At 41.3% G+C, this 26,750-nt stretch overlaps 1 protein-coding gene and 2 pseudogenes across 1 annotated transcript in view; 2 read left to right on the top strand and 1 right to left on the bottom strand.

The window, feature by feature from the left end:
* LOC130707151 (peroxisomal multifunctional enzyme type 2-like) overlaps positions 1-4,082 on the top strand; it is a 49,646-nt gene extending 45,564 nt beyond the window's left edge. The window contains exons 16-18 of the mRNA XM_057540375.1: positions 1,299-1,368; positions 2,070-2,176; positions 3,981-4,082. Of these exons, the coding sequence (XP_057396358.1) occupies positions 1,299-1,368; positions 2,070-2,176; positions 3,981-4,082 (279 nt within the window). The remainder of the gene's footprint in view (positions 1-1,298; positions 1,369-2,069; positions 2,177-3,980) is intronic.
* A 233-nt stretch (positions 4,083-4,315) lies between these two features.
* Positions 4,316-4,801, bottom strand: LOC130707057 (60S ribosomal protein L21-like; annotated as a pseudogene).
* Positions 4,802-10,283: 5,482 nt separating this feature from the next.
* Positions 10,284-14,755, top strand: LOC103016301 (protein FAM170A-like; annotated as a pseudogene).
* Positions 14,756-26,750: the final 11,995 nt, after the last annotated feature.

Below are 26,750 nucleotides of genomic sequence, written 5' to 3'. Positions count from 1 at the left end.
AAACTCATTAAGAAAGTCAGGTATGCTGACTTGGCTAGTCTCTACACAACATCTTAATAGTCTTGGAAAGCTTAACCTAGCAATTGATAAGAGAGAAGTCTAGAGGCAGACCCAAAGTTAATACACAGATACATTAAATACTTACTGTTAGCTCTTTTGTGAATTTCTTCCCTTCAGTACTGAAAAGTACTCTCTCATTTGACCAACGCACAATTTAAATGCTGGGAAGTATGGTGACTTTTTTCCTATTGTTATCTATATCTTTCTGCTAATTGTGCCTTATCTAAGTACAGAAGTGATGTGAAGATCTGGAGTAAGCAGGAATATAATCTTAATGGCAAGTTATTAGTCTGTTTTTTTGCAGGATGAGCTGATCTCAGGATTTAGTATACCCAGTAGAATGAAAGTTTGTGAGAAGTGTGTGATGTTTATATGTCTAGTATTGGGTTACAGGCTTCAATTTAAAACACCCCATTAAGAAAGTTGGCATAAATTTTGCTTGGTTAGAAGAGGCTATAAACATTTACACCTTATCTTCATTGTGTTTTTTTAAAAAATGTGTGTTTATTTTATTTTATTTTTAAAAAATTAATTAATTAATTAACAATTTTTGGCTGCATTGGGTCTTTGTTGCTGTGCGCGGGCTTTCTCTAGTTGCGGCGAGCGGGGGCTACTGTTCGTTGTGGTGCACAGACTTCTCATTGTGGTGGCTTCCCTTTGTTGAGGAGCGTGGGCTCTAGGGCATGTGGGCTTCAGTAGTTGGGGTGCTTGGGCTTCAGTAGTTGTGGCTCGCGGGCTCTAGAGCTCAAGCTCAGTAGCTGTGGCGCACGGGCTTAGTTGCTCCACGGCATGTGAGATCTTCCCGGACCAAGGATCAAACCCGTGTCCCCTGCATTGGCAGGCGGATTCTTAACCAGTGCGTCACTAGGGAAGCCCTTCATTGTGTTTTAACGAGAGTAGATTGATGGATTCCTTTTTGTGAATTTCTCCTTAGGCAGTGGTAACCAGTGTTGTTCCCAGATGTAGTTCTTGGTTCCCCTTCCTATTATTTGACAGTCCTCACGCCTTATGATCTCAGTGGCAGGTGTTACAAAAAGCATTTGATTTACACTTAATCTTTTTTTGTTAGAAATAGTTATTTTTTAATCAAAGCTACTATGAGGTACATTATAATGCATTTCTTATGCAATAATCAGCCATATTTCCTGTTTTTTTTTTTTTTTTTTTCCCTGTTTTTATTTTAATGTATTCTAAGAAGGCACTGGGTGCTAGTTTCTTTTATAATTCTTTCTCCACAGGCTGCTTTGTACCGCCTCAGTGGAGACTGGAATCCCTTACACATTGATCCTGACTTTGCTAACTTAGCAGGTGAGTTGCTAATAATGTGAGCCAATGAAAATATTAGCTCAGTTATCTAAATAATACTTAAAGCCGTCGCTACTTATGACTGGAAGTTTGAGTAACATTTAAAAAATAGCCCTCTCCTAATATGTTTATGCAAAAGACATGGAAAGGTGGGAAGTAGTGTTCAGAAAATGGTGTACGTGAAATTCAGATTATGGTGGAAGGTAGCTCCTGCTAGTGCAAGGTCTAGGATGGGACCATGGGGATGGGTGTCTGAGTTATCATGAAGGTCAAGGCCATTGGAGGGGAGAGCAAAGAACTGAAAGGTTGAAGAAGGATCATCTACATACATGGATATTGAAATCACTGTGGATGATTTCGTGGTTACAACCAAAGCGAAACAAAATAATTATTTGTGTCCCCAGATCTCTGACATTCCTTCCTTTTTTTTTTCTTTTTTTGTTTATTTCATAATTTTTTTCCCAGGAAGTATTATTTGTAAAATATTTTCCATGTTTCTTAACACATTATTGACTGGAGATGTATTAACGCCATAGGCGTTAGTTTCTGCAAAAATCCCCCTGGTCAATAATGTGTTAAAATAGGTGGTATGAGTCAGGCTAATGCAGTTTAAAAATGTATTTTTGAAGTCCTGAATGAACTGTTCTTGGTTTTTAAACATGAAATGTGCCTTTATCTAACTAAATTCTCTCTCTCATTTTTAGGTTTTGACAAGCCCATATTACATGGATTATGTACATTTGGATTTTCTGCCAGGCATGTTTTACAGCAGTTTGCAGATAATGATGTGTCAAGATTCAAAGCAATTAAGGTATGTGTAAATTATTAATAATTTAACTACTTGTTCCTTTTTAGTTTTAGAGGAGTCTTAGTGACTTCATTTAAAAATAGGTACTATCCGAAGTTATTATTTTTATTATTTCATTGACTTGGCAATCCGCAAGTTCTCTTTTTGTAGCTATAAATGCCTCTATTACACATGCATCATGAAGGATATTATATACAGTTATACTTTTAACAGATTGATTTGATTGTTTTGTAAATTAATTAGGAGCATACATATATCAGCATATATGCCTTAACAAACTCATGATTTACCTGTAAAAATTTATTTATTCATGTTTTACAGTTTTATAATTTGCCTTAATTTAATTGAAAATGTTAAGTGGCTGCATTTGAACTCTAATAAACATGCACCTATATCAGTATGTTGGTTGCATATTGATTTTAGTTTTGCACTTTTTTTTTTGTGGTCACTGTAAATTTCTTTATTTTTTGGCTGTATTGAGTCTTCCTTGCTGCGCGCAGGCTTTCTCTAGTTGTGGCGAGTGGGGGCTACTCTTCATCGTGGTGTGCGGGCTTCTCATTGCGGTGGCTTCTCTTGCTGCGGAGCACAGGCTCTAGGTGTGCGGGCTTCAGTAGTTATAGCACGCGGGCTCAGTAGTTGTGGCTCGTGGGCTCTAGAGCACAGGCTCAGTAGTTGTGGCACACGGGCTTAGTTGCTCCGCAGCATGTGGGATCTTCCTGGACCAGGGCTCGAACCCGTGTCCCCTGCATTGGCAGGCGGATTCTTAACCACTGCACCACCAGGGAAGCCCTAGTTTTGCACTTTTAAGTTAGCTTCAAGTTTTCATCCATTATAAATTGCAAAGAAAACTGACTCTGCACAGTTTTGCATAAATCGAAAGACATACACTTAAAACAAAACAAAACAAAACTTTAAGGCAGTGTCAAATAGCTCCAAAAGCTTTTATCAGTTTGTGCTCCTTGCAGCAGTGGAAATTTATTTTCTGATGTCTTGCCTTTGATAACACTGATTATTCTCATTATTATAACTATTTTATAGTTATTATTATAATTATTTTTAAAACCAGCGAATAATATATACACAGAGCAAATAAAATAGTATAGAAAATTAGGAAATAAAAAATGTAATTATTCTGTCCTATACAACAACCCCAGGTCTTATTCCTCAGACTTAATGAGTGCTTTTTTTTTAATTAATTAATTAAATTAATTAATTTATTTATGGCTGTGTTGGGTTTTCGTTTCTGTGCGAGGGCTTTCTCCAGTTACGGCAAGTGGGGGCCACTCTTCATCGCGGTGCGCGGGCCTCTCACTGTCGCGGCCTCTCCCGCTGCGGAGCACAGGCTCCAGACGCACAGGCTCAGCAGTTGTGGCTTACGGGCCCAGTTGCTCCACGGCATGTGGGATCCTCCCAGACCAGGGTTCGAACCCGTGTCCCCTGCATTGGCAGGCAGACTCTCAACCACTGCGCCACCAGGGAAGCCCCTAGTGCTACTTTTAACTGCTTCTCTTAAGTTGTTTTGGTGGTTACCTATATAACTCTACTTAATATGATTATTCTTCTGTGTTTTGATTTGTCAAGATTAAACTATTTATTGATTCTATATTTTGAAAGACAAAGAATTAACTTTTACTAACTATATCTCTACTAATTTTATCATACTACTATTTTTATGAATTTAAGTATAGTCCAGTCTCTGTTTCTTCCTTTTATGCTCTCCAACCTTCCCCCCAAATACCACCCCCCTGCAAAGTGGAAAAGTTTCATATTAAAACATTCTTAACCCTAAAACACATTTTTTTGAAAGGTTCGTTTTGCAAAACCAGTATATCCAGGACAAACTCTACAAACTGAGATGTGGAAGGAAGGAAATAGAATCCATTTCCAAACCAAGGTATGGATAATGTAGTTAGAGGTACATTGTTTCGTTAACCCTCTTCACTGTATCCTATAATTATGTTCCATCCTAGCATTCTTTTGGTTAATATTATGGATATGAGATAAAACTTAGAAAGTTTTTTTTTAAAAAGCAGTGGTAACTTTTAATTGAAAATAAGATGCCTCCGTACCTTGTTTTTTATTTTCTGTTTTTTTTTTTTTTTTTTTTTTTATAGTCCAGGTCTTTTATTTTCTTTACCCCCATCATGCCATGAATTCATAGGGAATGGGCTCCAACAGTTCAGGCTTCTTTCCATTGGTTCTCACGAAGTGTGCTTCCCTGGGGGGAGCAGGCTGGCGCTTCAGCTGAACCCAAGTACCTTTCTCTTTGGCTTCCTTCTTTTTCTGATCATTTTCCTTCACTCGTTTCAGGAAGCTATCTCAGCTCTTAGAGTGCGTAACATGCTCAATACGCACATTAATTCTCTTGGCAAGAATCTTGCCCTTAGCTTGTATGTTTACAATGATGCCAACAGCATGCTGGGTAACATTGTAGACTCTCCCAGTTTCGCCATGGCAACATTTGTGGGGCATTCCTTTTTGAACAGTGCCCATTCCCTTGATATCTACAATATCACCTTTCTTGTAGATTTGCATGTATGTGGCCAAAGGAGCAGCTCCATGTTTTCTAAAAGGCCTAGAGAACATGTAGCGGGTGCCCCTCCTCTTTCTCTTTGTGTTGGTCATTTTGGCGAATTACTGGAAGATGGAGGTTCTGGCCGAAAAGAAGCTATTTTCTGTTTTTTATTCTCAGCTAAATTGGTTCCTGTCTACATAGCATTTCTGAAAACCCAACCAACCATATCTTTTTGGCTCAACCCATCATTCAAGTTGTTGTCAGAATATAATCTTCAGAAAATTAAAGGCATGACTCTCAGACAGATATAAAATGAAAATGTGACACAAATTAACATCTTATGTCACAGAGTCTGGGCTTAATTAATAGTAAGTAACAAGACAGAGTATATCTCCCTATAGAGTTAAGTAATTTTGGGGTGAGGCTGTTAGCAGTGCTCCAGTAAAATACTAAAAGGACATGCAATCAGCCTTTTATAAGTTTTTTACAGATTATTTTTGTTAATACAATTGACCAGGGTGACACTTTTTGGCCTGATCATTTGTACTACATTGATGGTTTGTGTCGAGCAGTTTAAATACCACCACCAACAATAATAACAGCTTAAAGTTGTCGAGTACCTATAAGCAGGCTATCCCATTATTTCTACTATGCGTAACAGCTCTACATTTAATTTAGGAAAATCTAGGTTCAGGTCTCCTAAATAACTTGCTCGTGGTCACGTAGAAAGTGGTGGAGCTGGGATAGACACCCAGGTCTGCCTGGCTCAAGGCTTACTTCCTAGGCCCTAACTTTTTTTTTTTTTTTTTTTTTTTTTTTTTTTTTACTGTATCATGATTTCTTTTTTTTTTTTTTTTTTTTAACATCTTTATTGGAGTATAATTGCTTTTGATTGTTGTGTTAGTTGCTGCTGTATAACAAAGTGAATCAGCTATACGTATACATATATCCCCATATCCCCTCCCTCTTGTGTCTCCCTCCCACCCTCCCTATCCCAGCCTTCTAGGTGGTCACAAAGCACCAAGCTGATCTCCCTGTGCTATGTGGCTGCTTCCCACTAGCTATCTATTTTATATTTGGTAGTGTATATATGTCCATGCCACTCTCTAACTTCGTCCCAGCCTACCCTTCCCCCTCCCCATGTCCTCAAGTCCATTCTCTACATCTGCATCTTTATTCCTCTCCTGCCGCTAGATTCTTCAGAACCAATTTTTTTTTCTTTTTAGATTCCATATAAATGTGTTAGCATACGGTATTTGTTTTTCTCTTTCTGACTTACTTCACTCTGTATGACAGACTCTAGGTCCATCCACCTCAGTAAAAATAACTCAATTTCGTTTCTTTTTATGGCTGAGTAATATTCCATTATATATATGTGCCACATCTTCTTTATCCATTCATCTGTCGAAGGGCACTTAGGTTGCTTCCATGTCCTGGCTATTGTAAACAGTGCTGCAATAAACATTGTGCTACATTTGTCTTTCTGAATTATGGTTTTCTCAGGGTATATGCCCAGTAGTGGGATTGCTGGGTCATATGGTAGTTGCATTTTTAGTTTCTTTTTTTTTTTTTTTTTTTCCACACACACACACTGTATTTTATTTTTACAAGAGATAAATAGACTGACACCAAGCATTGTACATGGATGACCACAACAAAAGCAACAATGATTGCAATTACCAAACATGAAACACACTCATACTATGTCATAATATTGACATTCAGTCCAGTAATCCTCCACTGTAACAGCTCCTTTACTTTGCAGTGAAAATTGATTTGTATATTCTTTGCCTCTGAGTCCTTGTGGGATTTTTTTTTTAATTCAGACAGATAGTCACAAAAATTATACTCATCCTCATCAGTTCACTCAGTCCCATGTAATTAATTTCTTTTTTATCTTGATCTTTTCTTAGCACTTTTATGAGTTCATCAGTTTTTCATTAGAGTTCTGAAAATGCTTATTCATTCAGTTCAGCAGTACAGTCAGTTACCAGAAACCTGTAGTTGTCAGAGTCTTTTCCATGAGTTTCTTGAAGATGAAACCCTTTTATAGGAACATATTTGCAAAATCATCAGAGTACACCCAGAACTGTCTGTAAATGACAAAAGACTTAAAAATGACCATGGTTAAAGATTTGATGAAAGTTCATAATAATGCAGTTGACAAGAAAATTAGTTATTTCTGAGATATACATTTTAAAGTAATAACTAGGATTATTACTTATAACATTATACCAGAACATATAAGATTTTTAGAAGTTTCCTGTAATGACTGAAACATTTATATTAACATATTTCCATACATATTTCCATACAAATACAAATATAAGATTTTTAGAAATTTCATGTAATGTCTGAAACATTTATATTAACATATTTCCATACAAATAACCCAATGAAAGTTTAGTATTAGTTGTTTTGTTTGTTTTTTTATACTGCAGGTTCTTATTAGGCATCAGTTTTATACACATCAGTGTATACATGTTAATCCCAATCGCCCAATTCAGCACACCACCATTCCCACCCCACTGCAGTTTTCCCCCCTTGGTGTCCATATGTCTGTTCTTTATATGTTATAGACTTACTTCTTTGTTGGCTATGTAGTTTGTAAATATTTTCTCCCAGTCTCTAGCTTGACTTCTTATACTCTTAAAAGAATCTTTCACGTAGCAAATGATTTTAGTTTTGATAATGTCTAGTTTACCTATTTTTTCCTTTTATGGTTCATCTCTTTCCTGGTTTATTGCAATAGGCCCACTGTTCTCTCTGATTCTGACCTTGCCTCCCAAACGTCTGTTCTTAACAAAGCAATTAGAGTGATCTTTTAACATGTAATTTCTCATTTAAAACTCTCCAAGCTTCCCATGTCACTCAGAGTAAAAGCCAAAGTTTGAGCAGTAGCCTCTAAAACCCTATATAATTTGGTTCCTCATTATCCCTCTGACTTCCCCTCTTACCACTCTCTCCCTCCCTCAGCCACACTGGCTTTCTTCCTGGTATTCAAACAGGCCAGGCAACCCCTGACCCAGACTCCAGTCTCTTTTTGCCTGAAAAATGTAACCTTGGCTCTAAGCTCCCTTATTGCCCTCAGGTACTACTGAGATGAGGCCCTTTTAGTGAAGCCTTCCATGATCTCCCATTCAGCATAGAAATTGCCCTATTTCCTATAGTCCCATATCCAGTTGCTTGTTTTCTTTTTCATCATGGTACTTGAAAATATCTAACCTACTAGGTATTTTACTTATTTAAAAAAAATGGTCTATCTTCTCCTCTAGAATTAAGCTCCTTGAGAGAAACTCTTTGCATCTTTTTTGTTCTTAAATGTTCAAGTACAGAATCTAGAGAGCCTGGCACATAGTAGGGGCTAAGTAACGGTTTCTATAATGAAGAATGGACAGAGAAATGAAGGAATGACAAAAGTATGTCCCAACCTAGCTGGGGCTTGCTGTGATGAACCCATTGGCTCTAGGTTGGAGAAGCTGAGCTGGTACGTTTGGAATCATCTTTCCTTTTCTGAGGAGAGGTTCATTTCTTTCAGAAATTCAGGGTCTAAGAAAGATGCCTTAAGAATCATCCTCCTTGGAATGACGGCATTAGAACTTCTAATGAAAGTTCAGCTCCTAAGGAAGTGGTGATTATCACCGGTTGTTAATACTCTTTGTTGAATGGTTGGTGAGGAGCATTGTGGTTCCTCATCATTATGGATGGAGGGACCAAGCTGACAGTACCTGAGCTCACTGATCAATCTTAACTTCATTAAAAACCGGACAACTTTTTGTACTTACTGTTGCAAAGCAATAGGAAGGTACACAGCATCACTTATAAAATAATCTTGTAGTAACATGAAATCGAATCTAAATCTAATTAATTCTCTAGCTATAACTACCTGTTTATAAGGAAATCGAGGTAATAGGGAACATCTTAAATGACATCACAGGAATACAATCAACAGACTCCTGTGGAAAATTCTACAGGATAAATTACTTAGTTTCTTCAATAAATCGGTGCCAAATCAAAGGGAGGGAGAACTGTTGTAGACTAAAAGACACATGGACATATTGCAAGGCGTGGACCTTCTTTAGATCTTGATTTCAATAGATCATGTATAAAAAAGACATTTAAACACATTTGGAGGCAATTGAGTATGGCTTAGTTATTGTGGTAAAAGAAATGATGATTAAATTTGTTGGGCGAGAGAATGATGTTATGTTAGAAACAAGTTTTTATCTGTTGGAGGTAAATACTGTGGCATGTAAGGAGAAATGACATAATGTCTGAGATTTACAATAAAAAACAGCACTTCCCCCACCCTCCCCAAACTCCTAAACCAAAATAAATACACAAAGAAATGAAAGTGTGCAAGTGAGTGAGTGTGTTTGTGTGTGTGTGTGTGTGTGTGTAGCAGAAGAAGAATGGCAGACTTTTGATAATTGTTGAAACTGGGTGATGGGTAAATGGTGCTGCATTCCTTTTATATCATTCTCTTTACTTTGTGTATGTTTGAAAATTTCTACCACAAAAAAATTAAGAAAAAAAATCCTCCTTGTCCCTTCTTTTCTAGAGATTTTCCAAGAAGCAGGAAGATTGAATCTCATCAGCAAACCCTCACAAGGCTGAAGTTGTCCTCTCTTCACTCTCTCGGTGCCTGAAACTTTAAGTCATTCTGCAGTGCCTTTTCAAATTGGGACCCGCCTCAGTCCATGTGGTATTTCTAATGAAAGCAGTGACTTCTGGGAGGCTACCTCATCCCGTGCACCAATCTTCCCACTGGATCATCCTGGCCACTACCTCAAAATGAGGTGTCTCTAATTCTAGAGTGGAATCAGGAGGATCCAGATGCATTGCCACTTATAACTGGTATAAATTACAGCCCACAAGCAGAGGTGTGCAAGAAATAGTACGAAAATTTTTTTATAACTCCATGTAATTTGTATTTGAAGCCTTGATCCTGCTGGTGTCCTGTTTGGATTTCCGCCATCCCTATTTGGAAGTCATACAGGGCCAAGGTTTTGAGAGAGTGGGTGGAAGCATGATCATTGTGGACTGGAGCCCACAGTTGTAAGTGTAGATGCCCATCAGCTCGGGGGCCGTGCCTCCTGTAGGTTTGGTGGCTCCTGTGCCATGCGTGGGACAGGTTGCCATGATTCTGCTTATATGCACACTACAGCCATCTCCTTTTGGAATTTTTGCTCCATTTACCCCTCCAGCCACACTTGAGAGGCCTTTTCTCCTCCAGGATTTACAGACATCTCTCTCTGACTTAATTAGCACATTTCAACACTCCAGTAGGGAAACAAGACAGTACCTAATTTCAAAAACCTGCTTCTGTTATGTTTCTGCTCAAGTATCCTCTCTTTTCCATGGAGTTTGGGATTTTAGAAATAAAAGCCAAGATGATCAGCATGCTATTTCTGCTATGCCCTGCCGGGCTCTTCCACTGGCCAGTGAACATAGGGTCTGCTACCCACTTGAATGCAGAAGGGAAAACGTGAAATAAAGGAAGAAAAGGAAAAAAATGAACAGGAACAGATTAACATCTCAAAGTATCCTGCCACATTTGAAAGATGTGAGAGTTGAATTCATGGGAAAGGTTCTGCTGGAAAAAAGGAGCTGTTCTTGAAAATGGGGTCTGTGCTGTTGCAGAGACTGTTGAACCTAGGTCCACAGAATGCTCTGATGTCATCACTGAGGTTAGAGAATTCTGCTGTAGGCCTGGCAACCTTTGAAACTTAACAGCCCTGGTGAGCACTAAGCAGTACTGCTTGTTCACTAAGTGGTCCAAGTTGTTCAGCCATTTAGGAGACTTGACTATTTTTATTTGTATTGAATCATTTCAACGGATTTCCCAAAAGCCAAGAAGGGCCAACCTGTAGGGAAGAGGAGGAGTTGGACGTGAGGCATCTTCTAAGGGAATCTTCCAGTTGGTACGATGAGACGGCGACAAAAGAGGAAACATCTGGAAAGTGAAGAGTCCCAGGAAACTGCCGAGAAGGGAGGAGGTATGTGGGGGGCAACTTGTGGGGGGAACATGGGTTTCTGCCAAACTGAGCCTTCTCTAGGAAGGGGGGTACTGAGAACGCGTCACCTGTGAAGCAGGGTGCGAGAGACCTTGTCTCACTGATGCTGCCGTATCCACGCAGAGGGTCCCTGTGGTGTAAGACGGCACAGAACGGCCAGGTGCCCCTGGGAGATGGGAGGTCAGCTCCGCTGGTCTGAGGACCCTCTCCTGGGGCTGCCGGGCCTGGAGCTTTGTCGGACTCACAGCAGGCTGCATCCTGCTTGCACAGACCTAGAGGTGCAGCTTTTCTCAGTCCCCGAGTTCTCTCTTATTCTCTTTGATCTTCCCCTGGGGTCACGAGGTGGGGGGTGTGAAGGATGCAAGGATGCTGAGAGAGACCCATGAGCTGCTTGGCCCCTTTTCCCAAAGTGGAAAGAGAAGCCCCATGAGTTGAAGGCCTTGTTGAAAAGTATCTTGAGAAGTGGAATGCAGTTCGAAAGGAGATTGTTTGTCTAGGGATGGTGTCATTGAAAGCAAGGAGGTTTTATTCCTTCGACAGGAAGAATTTCTCAAAGGAGATCAAGGGAAGGGAAGGGCTTTCCAGAGACTGAGCCCGCATGGGCGGGGGTGAGAGATGTCCTCAGGGTCCTGCGGGGAGCTCTGAGAGCCACGGGCCACCTGGTGCCTGCGTGCCTTAAACGTAGGCGAGTAGCTTGCCCTGGGAGAGGGGTGGTCACGTGAGGAAGTGGGGCAGAGTGGAGCCTACCCCAGACTTCCAGCTGGAGGCCTCTGCCCCAGATTAGAGCCCAGTAGCTCCTACCAGGCCTAGGGTCCTGGAGACTAGGATGGGCCCTGGGAGTGGAGGTCTAGACAGCAGGCAGATTTTCAGGCAGTGGCTGGGACAGGCTGGGGAAGGCAATGACTGCCCCTGTCTCACCATTCAGAATATTTTTCTCTATGTTCCAGTGTGTGTGTGTGTGAGTGTGAGTGTGTGTGTGTGTGTGTGTGGTAGTGGAGAGAAGAGCGGGATGAATGGGGGTAGAGTGCTCATCAGATATAAAGTCTGCATGGTAAAGTTCTTGTCACCCTGCCTGGACCTGGGTGACACTCGGTGTATGTAAGAGTGTGTACAGAATTCTTGTTAGGGGTGTTTTATGAGGCAGTAACTCATACACCCATGTACACTCTGATACAGCAAATATATCACACACCCCACATATAACTTCCTTATTAAACCACACACAGCACATGTAGGTATATACACGCATCACTCCTGTACTACGTTCTCATACAACCCACCTGTGTCACAATCCTCTCCTCCAACACCAAACGCTGGAGATGAGATATGTATATAGACACACACACTATATATATATGACACACACACTATATATATATGTATCTCCTCAACTCTCGCAAACACAGCTAACTTCAGCTATCTCTAAATACCTCTGTAAGAACCAGTCACATGTCATACACACCACACTTCTAACACATTCTTTAGTGATGCCAGACCCGCTTTGTACAAACCACAGTAAAGCACAGTCTCACTAACCCATGTCAGGGTTGCCAGATAAAATATGGGCTGTCCAGTTAAATTTGAATTCCAGATAAACAACAAGTAATTTTTCAGTATGAGTATGTCCCAAATATTGTATGGGCCATACTTACACGAAAAATAAGTAAGACCAAATACTGCATGGGAATACTTACACTACAAAATTATTCTGGGTTTATCTGAAATTGAAATTTAACCGGGTGCCCTGTATTTTTGTTTGCTAAGTCTGGCAACCCTTATATACTTACCGCCAGCTGATGTGTTATATATTGATTGTATTGTTGTTTAGTGTTTGTCTTCCTCTACTAGAATGTGCAGCCTTACCAGAGACTAGAACAATGGAAGAGTGCCGGATACATAGGAGTAGCTGCTTACTGAACCTTGGTGAATGAATGAATGAACACACACCATAAATACAAGCCACACCGTGTGATGAGGAAAAGTTACATGTCCCAGAATTCCTGACTTGTGAACAGAAATCATGCACACAGAGGCCACAGATACAGATACACACATCTGCACTGTGCTCCCCACGCCAACCCCACACTTACCACAGACTTAAGTGATAGACATCACTCACTCTTCACACATACTCACAGTCGTCACCTAGGCCCACATTACCCACAAGACACTGACAGAATAAGTATTGATTTTAATTAAATACTGGAGTATCCACTGGGAGCCACACTCTCAACTGTGTGTATTCACTGCACCTGACACATGTCAGACCGTCAGTAAATATTTGTGGCCAGAGGATTGAGGAACCCACCCTGAGCCTTTCATTCCTCCCTCAGGAATCTCGAAGTCACAAGAGGATCCCCCTCAGCTTGGATCTCCTGTGGTGGCCCAAGGCTGCAGCCCAGGGGCAGGGGAGGTCCCCTCTGCCTCTGAATACTTCTGTGCTTCTTCTCCACGCAAGCTCATCCGTGGTGGTAAGGGCGCGGGGCTCCTCAGGTGAGGGGCTGCTTGGCTGGGAGGCAGGAGGCACACAGATCCCAGGGAGGCTGAGAGGAAACCCAGGGTCATCAGAGGCGCTGAGGGCTCTGTGGAGGAGCCTGAGCAGGATGGCTGAGCTGTACGAGGGCGTGGATCTCAGCTGAGTCTGGGGGCGTGTGAATCCTGGTACCACCATGGTGGGGAAGTTAAGGAGCAGGGGCCGGAAAGGTCTGGGCTTGAGGTGGAGGGCAGAGGGACCAGATTAAGCATCTTCAGAGGAAAATGTAGGGTTTGCCTTTGCCTTTGCTTCCTGAGAAGGACAGAGTTCTTCATCATAGACCTCCAGCCTGAGAGCAGGACCATCCAGCTGAGGTCCACCCAGCTCACACATACATCCGCTCTCCAGGCACAGCCATTCTCAGTGCACACGTAAACCCCAAGCACGTGATCCACAGTGCTCCTCTCCTACACCCCCATTCCACAAGTAATGCACCACCGATATTCCCAAACTCACACTCCTCGTAGTACACGCATCCTCCCACATCCCTCACATACCACAGCCCTCACCACCATACTCCACAGCCCTGTATACAGACACCGCTCCAGTATCCCCCCACACGCAGATGAAAAGCCCACAGATGACACCAGATACACCACTCCATCCTACGGCCAACAGACACCAAGCTCATGACACAGCTACGTCATGCAAATGTCCCTCTCTCATCTACCACACCTGCTCCCTCAGCTTCCAGCATGGCCCGCGCATGTTATTATGTTTTTAATTTCCTTTCCCAGGAATCTGGAGATTACATCGAGACACTCCCCGGCCTAGAGCAGCCCTAGCCCGGGTTCAGGAAGAAGGGGAGACCGCTCCCCCACCACAGTGTGTCGCCTTCTCATCCCCTTCATTCAGTAAGACCTCTCTGTATACAAACAAAGAGGAAAGAGGCATGAAAATATACTACATGCGGGTGAAAACGATCAAGGGTGTAGCTGTCTCCTGGGAGACAGAGAAACCCTTGGGGTTGCTAGAAAAGCGGCTGAGGATAGAAGAAGTGACCCTTCCTGAGGATGTGCGGGTAGGTTCTCCCCGCTCTGCTGTGTCCACCAGAAACCGCCTGTCTGACAGTGAGCCCACTGGGGCGGAGAAAGAGTGTGAGGAAAGGGCAGAGCCATACAGCCCATCAGGGTCAGCTGCAGTCCAGGAGAGACCCAGGGCCAAGACACCGGACTGGCTGGTGACCATGGAGGCCGGCTTCAGGTGCATGGCCTGCTGCCGGGTGTTCCCCACCTTGGAGATCCTCCGGCAGCACGTGCGGTACGGCGTCCAGGAGGGCTTCAGCTGCCATGTCTTTCATCTCACCATGGCCCAGATGATGGGCGATGTGGAATCCGAGAGCACCACCGAGGAGGAGGTGGAGGAGGAGGAGAGGAGGAGGAGAAGCAAGGAGCAAAGGAGAATGAGGAGGAGCAGCCCACGGGGGAAGACCTCAGCCCGAGGAGACCGTGGAGCCAATGTCCAGGCTGCGTGTTACATTCTCCGAAGGAGAGGAAGTGAGCAGGGGCTGGGGCTGCGGAGGGAGCTGTACCTTCTCCGAGCCAGTCCCATCTCTCCACCCCAGACTCATGCTTCCATAAGGGAGAGTTGGGGGCTTTAGCACCTCAGGGGGAACTGAAGGGGAGATAACCGGCTCCCGTGCTTCTGGCCCAGTCATGTAATAATAAAGTCATGACTGTAAGTGGGAATTGATCCTGAGCTTTTCAGCTTCCACAGGAAATTCTCTTTAGCGAAGAAGTGTTTTTCTCTCTTTTGATTTCCACACAGCAACTGAGATTCATGGGACAAGATCCTAGAAGACGGTGTGGCCTTCTGTTGGAAGAGGTAAGGCTTGAGGCTGGCACAGTCTTCTGAGCCTATGTCACGAGGGCCCCGAGGAGTGTAAGGGAAGGGGCTGCAGAGATGTGCTGGTTTATCTAAGGGCTCTGCAGTTGCATCAACTTGGGACACACCCAGCACTTCCAAAGGAATTGACCTCTGTTGACTTAAACAAGAATGTGGAGCGTTTTGACTAGGAGTTTTCTCAGGGTCTGCATGATGGACCTCAGCTCTTAAGAGGACGTACTGCCAGCAGCTCCTTCTCGGCAGAGAGAGCCAGGGGTGGTCTGAAGAGAGGACAGGGGGCCCCGCAGGACCAGAAGTTTGAGGTCTGAGAGCCTGTGGCCTGAGCTGAGATCTCACCCTGACCAGTGTACCTAGCCTTCTGGGACAAAGGGAAATGTGAAAGGGAGTCAGGTGGAAATGAGGTCCCCCGAGATATGGAAATGTTCCAGAAGCTTCGTTGTGCGGTAGTTGATCTGGAGCCAAGCTCACTGTGGTGTGTGTGGCTCTGAGCTTTAAGGCAACGCTGGAGGGTAACCCCGACCAGCAGAGCTTATAGTGCTTCTTGTCTCTTCCTGTTCTGCCTCATTTGTTTTATCCCTTCCAGGGAGAAGAAAGGACCCTCGGGATAGTAGTAGCAGACAGAGTGCCAGTGGTCTGAAGGAGGATGAAGGGCCCAGCACTCAGTCTAACATCATATGACAGTCTAAATATCATAGGCAATAAAGGGCATTTTCCAAACCTTTCCTGGATGTTTCATTTAATTACATTTATCTATCTATGCATCTATCTATCAGTCATCTACATCTGTATCTTTCAGGGTTCATGAACAAGCTTTCACATAAGCACTAGGGACGTCCACCAGCATTTTCCAGAAGGAGGCCTGAAAACTGCTGGGGACTTCTCACAAATAGGGAATGGCCACAACCCTTGCCACACAGACTATGTGCGTGGCCCTCCTGACTTACTCCCACTCACTCTGTGAATTGCCCGAGGCCTGAGATGGGGGTGCTGGCTGGAGGCAATGATCACGTGCAGGCTGGATCTCCTCCAGATTCTGATTCTCTTCCTGGGCATGTCGTCCTCAAGCACAGTTTCCATGTCCCTGGCCACACTGATCTCCCTCCTTCAGTCCTTCCCTCCCTCCCTCTCCTGCCTCCTAGTGCAGAGAATACTTTTTACATTTGAGATGAGATTTATATTTTGTTCACAGAATTCTCACCTGTTCTACTGTGGCCTCCATTTTTAACATTCCAAAGCTGAGAAGTTTCTTTTTTTCTCCCTCATTTCTGCTGAGTCTTTACCTTCCTAATGCAGTGAACTCAGAGTGCCTAGCTGACTGGATGGGGGGAAAAAATCCAGGGAGCAAAGAGAAATAATAAAAAATATATCAGTTAATTTTTCATAGTGTTATCCAACTATATATTTTTAAAAATTAGGAATAATATTAGGAATGTTCTCTTTATAAAAAAACTGAATTATTGGGCTTCCCTGGTGGCGCAGTGGTTAAGAATCTGCCTGCAAATGCAGGGGACATGGGTTCGAGCCCTGGTCTGGGAAGATCCCACATGCCGCAGAGCAACTAAGCCCGTGCACCACAGCTACTGAGCCTGCGCTCTAGAACCCCCATGCCAAAACTACTGAGCCCCCGTGCCATAACTACTGAAGCCTGCATGCCTAGAGCTTGTGCTCTGCAACAAGAGAAGCCACTGCAATGGGAAGCCCGTGCACCACAGTGAAGAGTAGCCCCCGCTCACTGCAACTAGAGAATGCCCGCTAGCAGCAACAAAGACCCAAAGCAGCCAAAAATCAATAAATTAATTAAAAAAACAATTATGTTAAAGGGTACAATGTATAAAAGTACAATAAAATTCTCCCTTCATAACCCCCCAACCCCACTGTCAAGACTATTTCCTTTTGTAGAGATTATTGATCACTAGCTGTCTGATTTCAAGACTTTTGGTCCATGAATTTACATATGTAGGTGCTTTATATGTGATTTATAGCTTTACAGAGATTTTTTATTTATAAATTATATCATACCATATCCATTCTAAAATTAACATTTTGATTGGAGATATTTTGATGTCTTTAATATAGAGATTTAGTATAAATCTTTGCTGTAGGTCTATCCCATTTTTTAGGCCAATGTTATTTATTTACTTCTAGTGACAAATCATAATATAATTATTCCCCTATTGATGGACATTTCGAGAAAGATACTCTTTTTCTCCTGCAATTGCCTTGTGACTTAACCTGTTAACCAGATTGTGTTTCTTCTAAGTATTTTTGATTTATAAATTGTATCATACCATATCTATTCTAAAATTAACATTTTGATTGGAGATCTTTTAATGTCTTTTAGATAGGGATTTAATATTAATATTTTAAATAGTCTCCCGTTTCCCTGTGGATTATTGACATTTTAAACTCTGCACTTCAATTTTCCCTCAATACCTGTAATTTTGTCATGGCTATTTCTCTACTTAAAGATGAGTAACTCTATGATTGATTTCTTCATTTTTTCCCATCTCTTTCCAAGGTACTGAGTTTGATTGTGTCTTATGAATTAGTGAAAAATGCTAGTCCTTGAGTCAGGACATTGGGCCCTTTACCAAGTAACTCAACCTATGTGGGCTTCAGCTTCTGTATGCGTGATCAAGAGGCTTGGACTAGCTGACTTTTCAAATGCTGTGTTTCTTTGATTCACTCTCACTTTCTGATCTGCTACTTAAGAAGAGGGTCTGTTCTCATAAAGTAAGAACAGTCTTTTTTTAATCCTTGGGTTGGGCAGAGTTTAATTGGTCATACTCAGTTTGTTATATTTACTTTTACATATGCTTAACTCTAAATAATTTATATAGGTCTTGTGACTTTTTTTTTTTTTTTTTTTAATTGCTGACACAGCAAGAGGCTTTATTGGGAAGGAGCGCCCGGGCGGAGAGCAGCAGGGTTAGGGAACCCAGGCGGACTGCTCTGCCACGTGCCTCGCAGTCTCGGGCTTCACGGTAACGGGGTTAGTTTCCGGGTTGCCTCCGGCCCATCACCTCGCTTGGCCTGTAGTCGGCCTCAGGGTCCTTCCGGGTGGCGCGCGCATCTCTCAGCCAAGATGGATTCCAGTGCGAAGGGCTCTGCGAGGTTGGTCGTCTCCGCCGTCTTCTGGCCCCTCCCGAGTCCTGCTGGTTAGTTTTCCTCGGCAGCACCGTGTTCCGTGTCGGGACCTCCTGTTGTGAGACGCCTCAGGCAAGTGGTCATCGTCGTGCCGGGCCGAGGCGGGCGGTTTCGTTCCCTCACAGAATTACACGCAGCTTTTCGAGGACGGGGCTGCAAAGGGGAGGAGAAATGGGGCAACAGCTGGGAGGGAAGTGGGCTAGGAGAGGGTCGTTGTCCTTTAAAGAGAAGAAATAAGACCATGTTTGTGTGGCGGTGGAAGGTTGCAGTGGAGAGGGGAGAGTTGCTGGTGTGTTAAGCACTGAGAGAGGAGATGGGGACCCGGGCCGGAGGTCCCTCTCCGGTACCAGAGGGAGAGGGGACTGAGGCAGAGCGCAGAGGAGGGGGCGGGAGAGGGGCTGTGGGCTTCCCTCCAGTGGCTTCTGCCTCCCCTGTGCAGTAAAAGCTGGTCACCAGTAAGAGGCAGGGAAGGGGCAGGAGCTGGCGGTTTGAGGGCTGGTAGGACCGGAAAAGGCAGAAAACCCTGGAACAAGGGCAGGACTGAGGTGGGGTCATGACTGCCGCTTGGGCAGGAGAGAAACTCCACACAGGAGTGCGTACACCTGCTGCCTTTCCTCCAGCCACGGGCAGGACGCTCAAAGGGAGGAATATGCTGGTGTCTTGGCTGCTTTCTGCCTCAGGGGAATAGGCTCTCACAAGGGAAAATATCAAGAGCAGAGAGTAAAGCTAGAGCCAGACATTATTCCTCGTAGGCTGTCTGTAGTCAGATAGAAGTATCCTGCCGTCTACCAGTCAGTCCATCAGTCAGTCAGTCAACAAACACTCATCTTACAGACACCTGCTAAGCTCCAGGCACTGAGCGGTTGCTGGGGATATTAAACTACTGTCTTTCTTACTAGACTAACTGTTATTTAATGTGGCTGGAGCTCCGTCAGTGAGGACACTCTGGAGAGGGAGCGAGTCTTTCCGCCCAAGGGGAGAGGGCAGAGGAGGATCCCCACCAAGAGCTGCCCACGCTGCTCTCCTGGTTGGACCCTCTCTGTTCCTTGAACACACCTCACGCTGTTCCCTCTGCCCAGGGCCCTCTGCCCTGGCTCTTTGCATGGCTGATGCCTTCGTTATCTCTCACGTCTTATCTCAAAACCCTCTAGGCCTCTACCTAGAGCACCTTTGGACTCTGCCTGGAAGGCTCCTCCCCCACTCACCTGTGGCTTCCTCCCGTGTGTCTGTTCTTTTTTTCCACCTCAGCCTTAAGGAGGTCTAGTTGACAAATAAAATCGTAAGATACTTAAAGCATACGTGCTGATTTGATATACATATACATTGTGGAATGATTCCCCCAGTGAGTTAATTACCATATCCATCACCTCACATATTTACCTTTTCTGTGTGTGGGAGAACATTTAAGCTCTACTCTCAGCAAATTTCAATTACACTATACAGTGCTATTAACTAGAGTCACCACGTTTTACATCAGATCCTCAGGCCTTATTCATCTCATAGCTGAAAATTTATACCCTTTTACTTTTACCAACCTCTCCCTATTTCCCCCACCACCAGCCACTGGCAACCACTTTTCTACTCTCGGTTTCTATGAGTTCGCCTCTCTTTTTTTTTTTTTTTCACACAGGCACACTGTATTTTCTTTTGACAAGAGATAAATAGACTGACACCAAGCATTGTAAATGGATGACCACAACAAAAGCAACAATGATTGCAATTACCAAACACGAAACACACTCATACTATGTCATAATATTGACATTCAGTCCAGTAATCCTCCACTGTAACAGCTCCTTTACTTTGCAGTGAAAATTGATTTCTATATTCTTTGCCTCTGAGTCCTTGTGGGGATTTTTTTTTTTAATTTGAAGCAGAAAATCACTAAAATTATAATCATCCTCATCAGTTCACTCAGTCCCATGTAATTAATTTTCTTTTTCATCTTGATCTTTTGTTAACACTTTTATGAGTTCATCAGTTTTTCATTAGAGTTCTGAAAATGCTTATTCATTCAGTTCAGCAGTACAGTCAGTTATCAGAAACCTGTACTTGTCAGAGTCTTTTCTATGAATTCCTTGGAGATAAAACCCTTTTATAGGAACATATTTGCAAAAGCATCAGAGTACACCCAGAAGTGTCTGTAACTGACAAAAGACTTCAAAAGGACCATGGTTAAAGATTTGATGAAACTTCATAATAGTGCAATTGATAAGGAAATTTAGTTTTTTCTGAGATATAAGTTTTAAAGTAATAACTAGAATTATGAATTATGACATTATACCAGAACATACAAGATTTTTAGAAATTTCACGTAATGTCTGAAACATTTATATTAACATACTTCCATACAGTTAACCCAATGAAAGTTTAGTATTAGTTGTTTTGTTTGTTTTTTTATACTGCAGGTTCTTATTAGTCATCAGTTTTATACAAATCAGTGTATACATGTCAATCCCAATCGCCCAATTCAGCACACCACCATCCCCACCCCACCACAGTTTTCCCCCCTTGGTGTCCATATGTCTGTTCTCTACATCTGTGTCTCAACTTCTGCCCTGCAAACCGGCTCATCTGTACCATTTTTCTAGGTTCCACATACATGCGTTAATATACGATATTTGTTTTTCTCTTTCTGACTTACTTCACTCTGTATGACAGTCTCTAGATCCCTCCACGTCTCAACAAATGACTCAATTTCGTTCCTTTTTATGGGTGAGTAATATTCCATTGTATATATGTACCACATCTTCTTTATGCATTCGTCCGTCGATGGGCATCTGGGTTGCTTCCATGACCTGGCTATTGTAAAGAGTGCTGCAATGAACATTGGGGTGCATGCGTGTTTTTGGGTTTTTTTTTTTTTAACATCTTTATTGAAGTATAATTGCCTTACAATGGTGTGTTAGCTTCTGCTTTATAACCAAGTAAATCAGTTATACATATACAATATGTTCCCATATCTCTTCCCTCTTGCATCTCCCTCCCTCCCACCCTCCCCATCCCACCCCTCTAGGTGGTCACAAAGCACCGAGCTGATCTCCCTGTGCTATGTGGCTGCTTCCCACTAGCTATCTATTTTACATTTGGTAGTGTATATATGTCCATGACACTCCCGCACCCTGTCACATCTCACCCACCCGCTCCCCATATCCTCAAGTCCATTCTCTAGTAGGTCTGTGTCTTTATTCCTGTCTTGCCACTAGCTTCTTCATGGCCTTTTTTTTTTTTCCTTAGATTCCATATATATGTGTTAGCATACTGTATTTGTTTTTCTCTTTCTGACTTACTTCACTCTGTATGACAGACTCTAACTCCATCCACCTCATTACAAATACCTCCATTTCATTTCTTTTTATGGCTGAGTAATATTCCATTGTATATATGTGCCACATCTTCTTTATCCATTCATCTGTCGATGGGCATCTGGGTTGCTTCCATGACCTGGCTATTGTAAATAGTGCTGCAATGACCATTGGGGTGCATGCGTCTTTTTGAATTACGGTTTTCTCTGGGTATATGCCCAGTAGTGGGATTGCCGGGTCATATGGTAATTCTATTTTTAGTTTTTTAAGGAACCTCCATATTGTTCTCCATAGTGGCTGTATCAATTTACATTCCCACCAACAGTGCAAGAGGGTTCCCTTTTCTCCACACCCTCTCCAGCGTTTGTTGTTTGTAGATTTTCTGATGATGCCCATTCTAACTGGTGTGAGGTGATACCTCATTGTAGTTTTGCTTTGCACTTCTCTAATAATTAGTGATGTTGAGCATCTTTTCATGTGCTTCTTGGCCATCTGTATGTGTTCTTTGGAGAAATGTCTATTTAGGTCTTCTGCCCATTTTTGGATTGGGTTGTTTGTTTCTTTAATATTGAGCTGCATGAGCTGTTTATATATTTTGGAGATTAATCCTTTGTCCGTTGATTCGTTTGCAAATATTTTCTCCCATTCTGAGGGTTGTCTTTTCGTCTTGTTTATGGTTTCCTTTGCTGTGCAAAAGCTTTGAAGTTTCGTTAGGTCCCATTTGTTTATTTTTGTTTGTATTTCCATTACTGTAGGAGGTGGATCAAAAAAGATCTTGCTGTGATTTATGTCAAAGAGTGTTCTTCCTATGTTTTCCTCTAAGAGTTTTATAGTGTGCGGTCTTACATTTAGGTCTCGAATCCATTTTGAGTTCAGTTTTGTGTATGGTGTTAGGGAGTGTTGTAATTTCATTCTTTTACATGTAGCTGTCCAGTTTTCCCAGCACCACTTATTGAAGACACTGTCTTTTCTCCATTGTATATCTTTGCCTCCTTTGTCATAGATTAGTTGACCATAGGTGTGTGGGTTTATTTCTGGGCTTTCTATCTTGTTCCATTGATCTATGTTTCTGTTTTTGTGCCAGTACCATATTCTCTTGATTACTGTAGCTTTGTAGTATAGTCTGAAGTCAGGGAGTCTGATTCCTCCAGCTCCGTTTCTTCTTTTTCAAGATTGCTTTGGCTATTCAGGGTCTTTTGTGTTTCCATACAAATTGTAAAATTTTTTGTTCTAATTCTGTGAAAAATGCCACTGGTAATTTGATAGGGATTGCATTGAATCTGTAGATTGCTTTTAGTAGTATAGTTATTATCACAATATTGATTCTTCCAATCCAAGAACATGGTATATCTCTCCTTCTGTTTGTGTCATTTTTGATTTCTTTCATCAGTATCTTATAGTTTTCTGAGTACAGGTCTTTTGCCTCCTTAGGTATTTATTCCTGGGTATTTTATTCTTTTTGTCGCAATGGTAAATGGGATTGTTTCCTTAATTTCTCTTTCTGATCTTTCATTGCTAGTGTATAGGAATTTCACATCAGGAAGTGTTTTAATATAGTCACTATGAAAAACAGTTTGGAGGTTCCTCAAGTAATTAAAAATAGAACTGCCATATGATCCAGCCATTCCATTTCTGGGTGTATATCCAAAGAGAACAAAATCATTATGTTGAAGAGACATCTGCAGTGTCATGGTCATTGCAGCATTACTTCATAATCAAGACATGGAAACAACCTAAGTGTTGACAGCTAAATGGATAAACAAGTTTTGATACACACACACACACATCAGAATATTATTCAGCCATGAATAATTGAACTTTGAATTCATGAGTATTTCATGAAGAATTGAACTTCTTTCAATTGATATGTCTGTGAGTTTCATTTATATTGTTGTACGTGGATTTTGATTTTTATTCTCATTGTTACATACTACGATTATGGACATATACCACAGTTTATTTATCCCTTCTAGTGCTGATAAGCATTAATAGTGTAGTTGGCAGTTTTGGCCTATTATAAACAGTGATGTTATAAACATTCTAGTTCCTATACTTTTGTAATCCATCTATGTATTAGGTGTACACCTAAGAAGGAAGGAAGAAAATAGAGAACAAAATTATATAGTTCTAAAATTAAATGACTTTAAAATATAAATAATAGACGATAGACTCACACATGACCATCTGCTTAAGCAAATAATCTGAAATATTTTCCATTAGATATCACACATGGCTCTACTGATGTTCAAAGAGAGAAAATTTAACCAAATAGACTTAAATGAAATTAAACACATCTTTGTCTGTCTTTGATGATTCAAATGTACCCTGGAAGGACCTTACATATATAAATAAAAGTTGTTAACTTTGGACTGTCACAGTGGTGAAAGACTGTTTAGAATAGATCAGCTTAAGCAGATTGCATTATATAAACTGAAAAAATCCAACTCTGGGGAAATTTTTTAGAGTATTTCAAGTTTTGTCTTTTCATCTTTATTTTCATTTAAGAAAACTTTTTTTTCTGAAAATAATTGGCTCTGAAAAGTATCTTTTAATAAAGATTTTTAAAAACTGTTTTCTAAACCTCTAACCCATAAAAAAAACTCACTGAATTACAATATGCTGCATTAATTTCCATCTATTGTTAATTTAAAACTCAGTGGATTTTCTTACACTAAACATACTGTGTAACCAGCACTGAGATCCAGAAATAGGTCATTACTGTACTACAGTACTATACGATCTGCAGTTGCTGAATCCATGGATGCAGAACTGTGTATAAGGAGGAACCACATAGAAGGAGGGCCAATTATAAGTTATACTCAGATCTTCAACTGTGTGCAGGGTTGTTCAACAACTCTCTCATTGTTCGAGGGTCAACTGTACATTGTGATTCAGCTTCTCCTTCTGCCAGATTCTGCCTTTCTCACATTCTTCCAGGTGAACTTCCTAAGAGCATTGTCCATTAACTTTCCCATTAAAAAGCCCCATTTTCAGGAAACCCGATCTAAGATAGTACCAGCACAAATCCCAGAACATCCATATGGAGAACTATTAGGCTTGCTAAGGAATGAGGAAAACTATGTGCTGCCGTTGCTGCAGGATTTGGCTAATATGTACCAATATAGCATGAGGAGACAAGAGTAGATGCACAGGATTGTATATGTTGAGGATGCTGAATGAGGGGGAACAGAACAAAAAAGAAAGTTGGGGATGGGGGAGTTTATCAATATGGGAGATAGTCCTGTGAAATAGAATTTAACACTCTGGCATCTACAGTGGGAGATCATGCTATTCTCTCCTAGGATAGCTATTAGAAACATGTAAAAAAAAAATAGTGACACAAAATAAATTAGGTAGGAATGTCGGAGTTATCAGGGCTGATGATGGAAAAAGGATTCCGAAAGAGAGGTAGGTAGGATATATTACATAAAGCTGGATAAACAGCTGACAGTATTTCATGTGAAGGCCTAGAGGACATGCCAGGTGACAGTACTAAGCAAGTACTGGGGAACTAAGCAAGTGAAAGGGGAACAAAAATTGTTTAGGAGCTCAGGGATGGCTGTTCTCTCTAGGCTATGAATGACAGTAAAAGATGCTGTTTTAGGACTGGGAATCCTGATAGCAATTAATTTGATTGCATCTCAAAATAACAAAGCGGAGATGGTAGTGCTTAGCAATCAAAAGCAAGGTAAGTGCAATGATCACAACGAGCAACAAGATCTGTGTGGCAGATGAGGAAGCTTGACTCACAGTGAGATATAGAAATGGTTAACAGGATATGTTAGTCCTTACAGAAATCTGAATATGCAGCAAGCAAGCATTTTGCATAATATGTACAATCAAAATAAATAAAAATAAATGATAAGGAGGCAGAGGGAAGCTGCCCATTAAAAAGCTGCCCACAAGTTTTTCCCCCTAGATTCCAGATGTGATCTGATTCTCAGACCATGAACCCATTGACTGGAAGAGAGGCCTATGATGAAAGATCATTTTTCACTGTGACAAATGTATAACAGTAATTCCCCTGTACTTTACCTAGGTGACCCCTGAACTTTAATTCAGGTGCCTCAGCACTGGGAAAAGGGAAATGTCCAGATCATTCAAGGGTTGATGTAAACATGAACATAGTGAGGAAGAAATTCCATATATTAAAAGGAACAAAATAGAATGTCTAGAACCCAAAATACGTTATGTGCAGATTAAACACCACAGAAAACATATCAGTGAGCTTAAAGACATAACAATAGAAATTATCCATACAGATATATTTAGCTTTGGTGAAATATGGGATGGTACTAAGAACTCTAACAATAGTGTTATTAGAGTTCCAGGAAGGAGGTTTACAGGAATTGAATAAATAATGGCTAATATTTTCCAAATTTGTTCAAAATTATAAGGCTGCATGTCCTAGAAGCTCAAAAAATTCTAATCAAGAAAAAGAAAAGCAAAGGCACATAATTCAAATTTTATAAAATCATTGTTAAACAGAAAATTTTAAAAGCAGTCAGAGAAAAGAGAGATTAAATGCAGGGGAATAACCATAAGAAAGTTGTTGACTTTTTATCGGAAACAATGCAAACCAGAATATTTTGGAACAACATCTTTAAAATGTTGAAAAAAGGTCTGTCAACCTAAAATTCTATATCCAGAAAAAATATTCTTCAGAAATGAAGCTAAAATAAAAATATGTTCAGGAAAAGAAAACCTTGGAGAACTCATCACCCAAAGATCTGCACAAGAAGAAAATTTATAGTAAATTTCTTCAGGCTGAAGAAAGAGTAAACCAGAGTTTTACTAAGAAATAAAAAATACTGTGAATAGTCACTATGTAGGTAAATTTTTTAAAAATTCCTTCATTTTAAAATTTCTTTAAAGTGTATTTTATTGTTTAAATTATAAAATAATATATTTGTGGGGTTTATGACATATGAAGATGTAGATTATTTGACAATAAAAGTATAAATAAGAGGAGGGCATAATAGAAATATACTGTTATACATTTCTTACATTAAAACTCAAGAGGCATAATATTACTTGAAGAAAGACTGTGATAAGATGCGTATTGCAAACCCTAGAGCTCCTACTGCATAAACGTAAAAGTTATAGCTAGTAAGACCATGGTAAAGAAAAATTGAATATTGAAAATATTTAAATAGTCATAAAAAATGCAGGGACGGAGAACAAAAAATATATGGGACACGTCCTCCTCAGCATC

The sequence above is a fragment of the Balaenoptera acutorostrata genome, chromosome 2 (assembly GCF_949987535.1).
Source record: "Balaenoptera acutorostrata chromosome 2, mBalAcu1.1, whole genome shotgun sequence".
Lineage (NCBI taxonomy): Eukaryota > Metazoa > Chordata > Mammalia > Artiodactyla > Balaenopteridae > Balaenoptera > Balaenoptera acutorostrata.
This window is presented reverse-complemented; position numbering and strand designations above follow the sequence as displayed.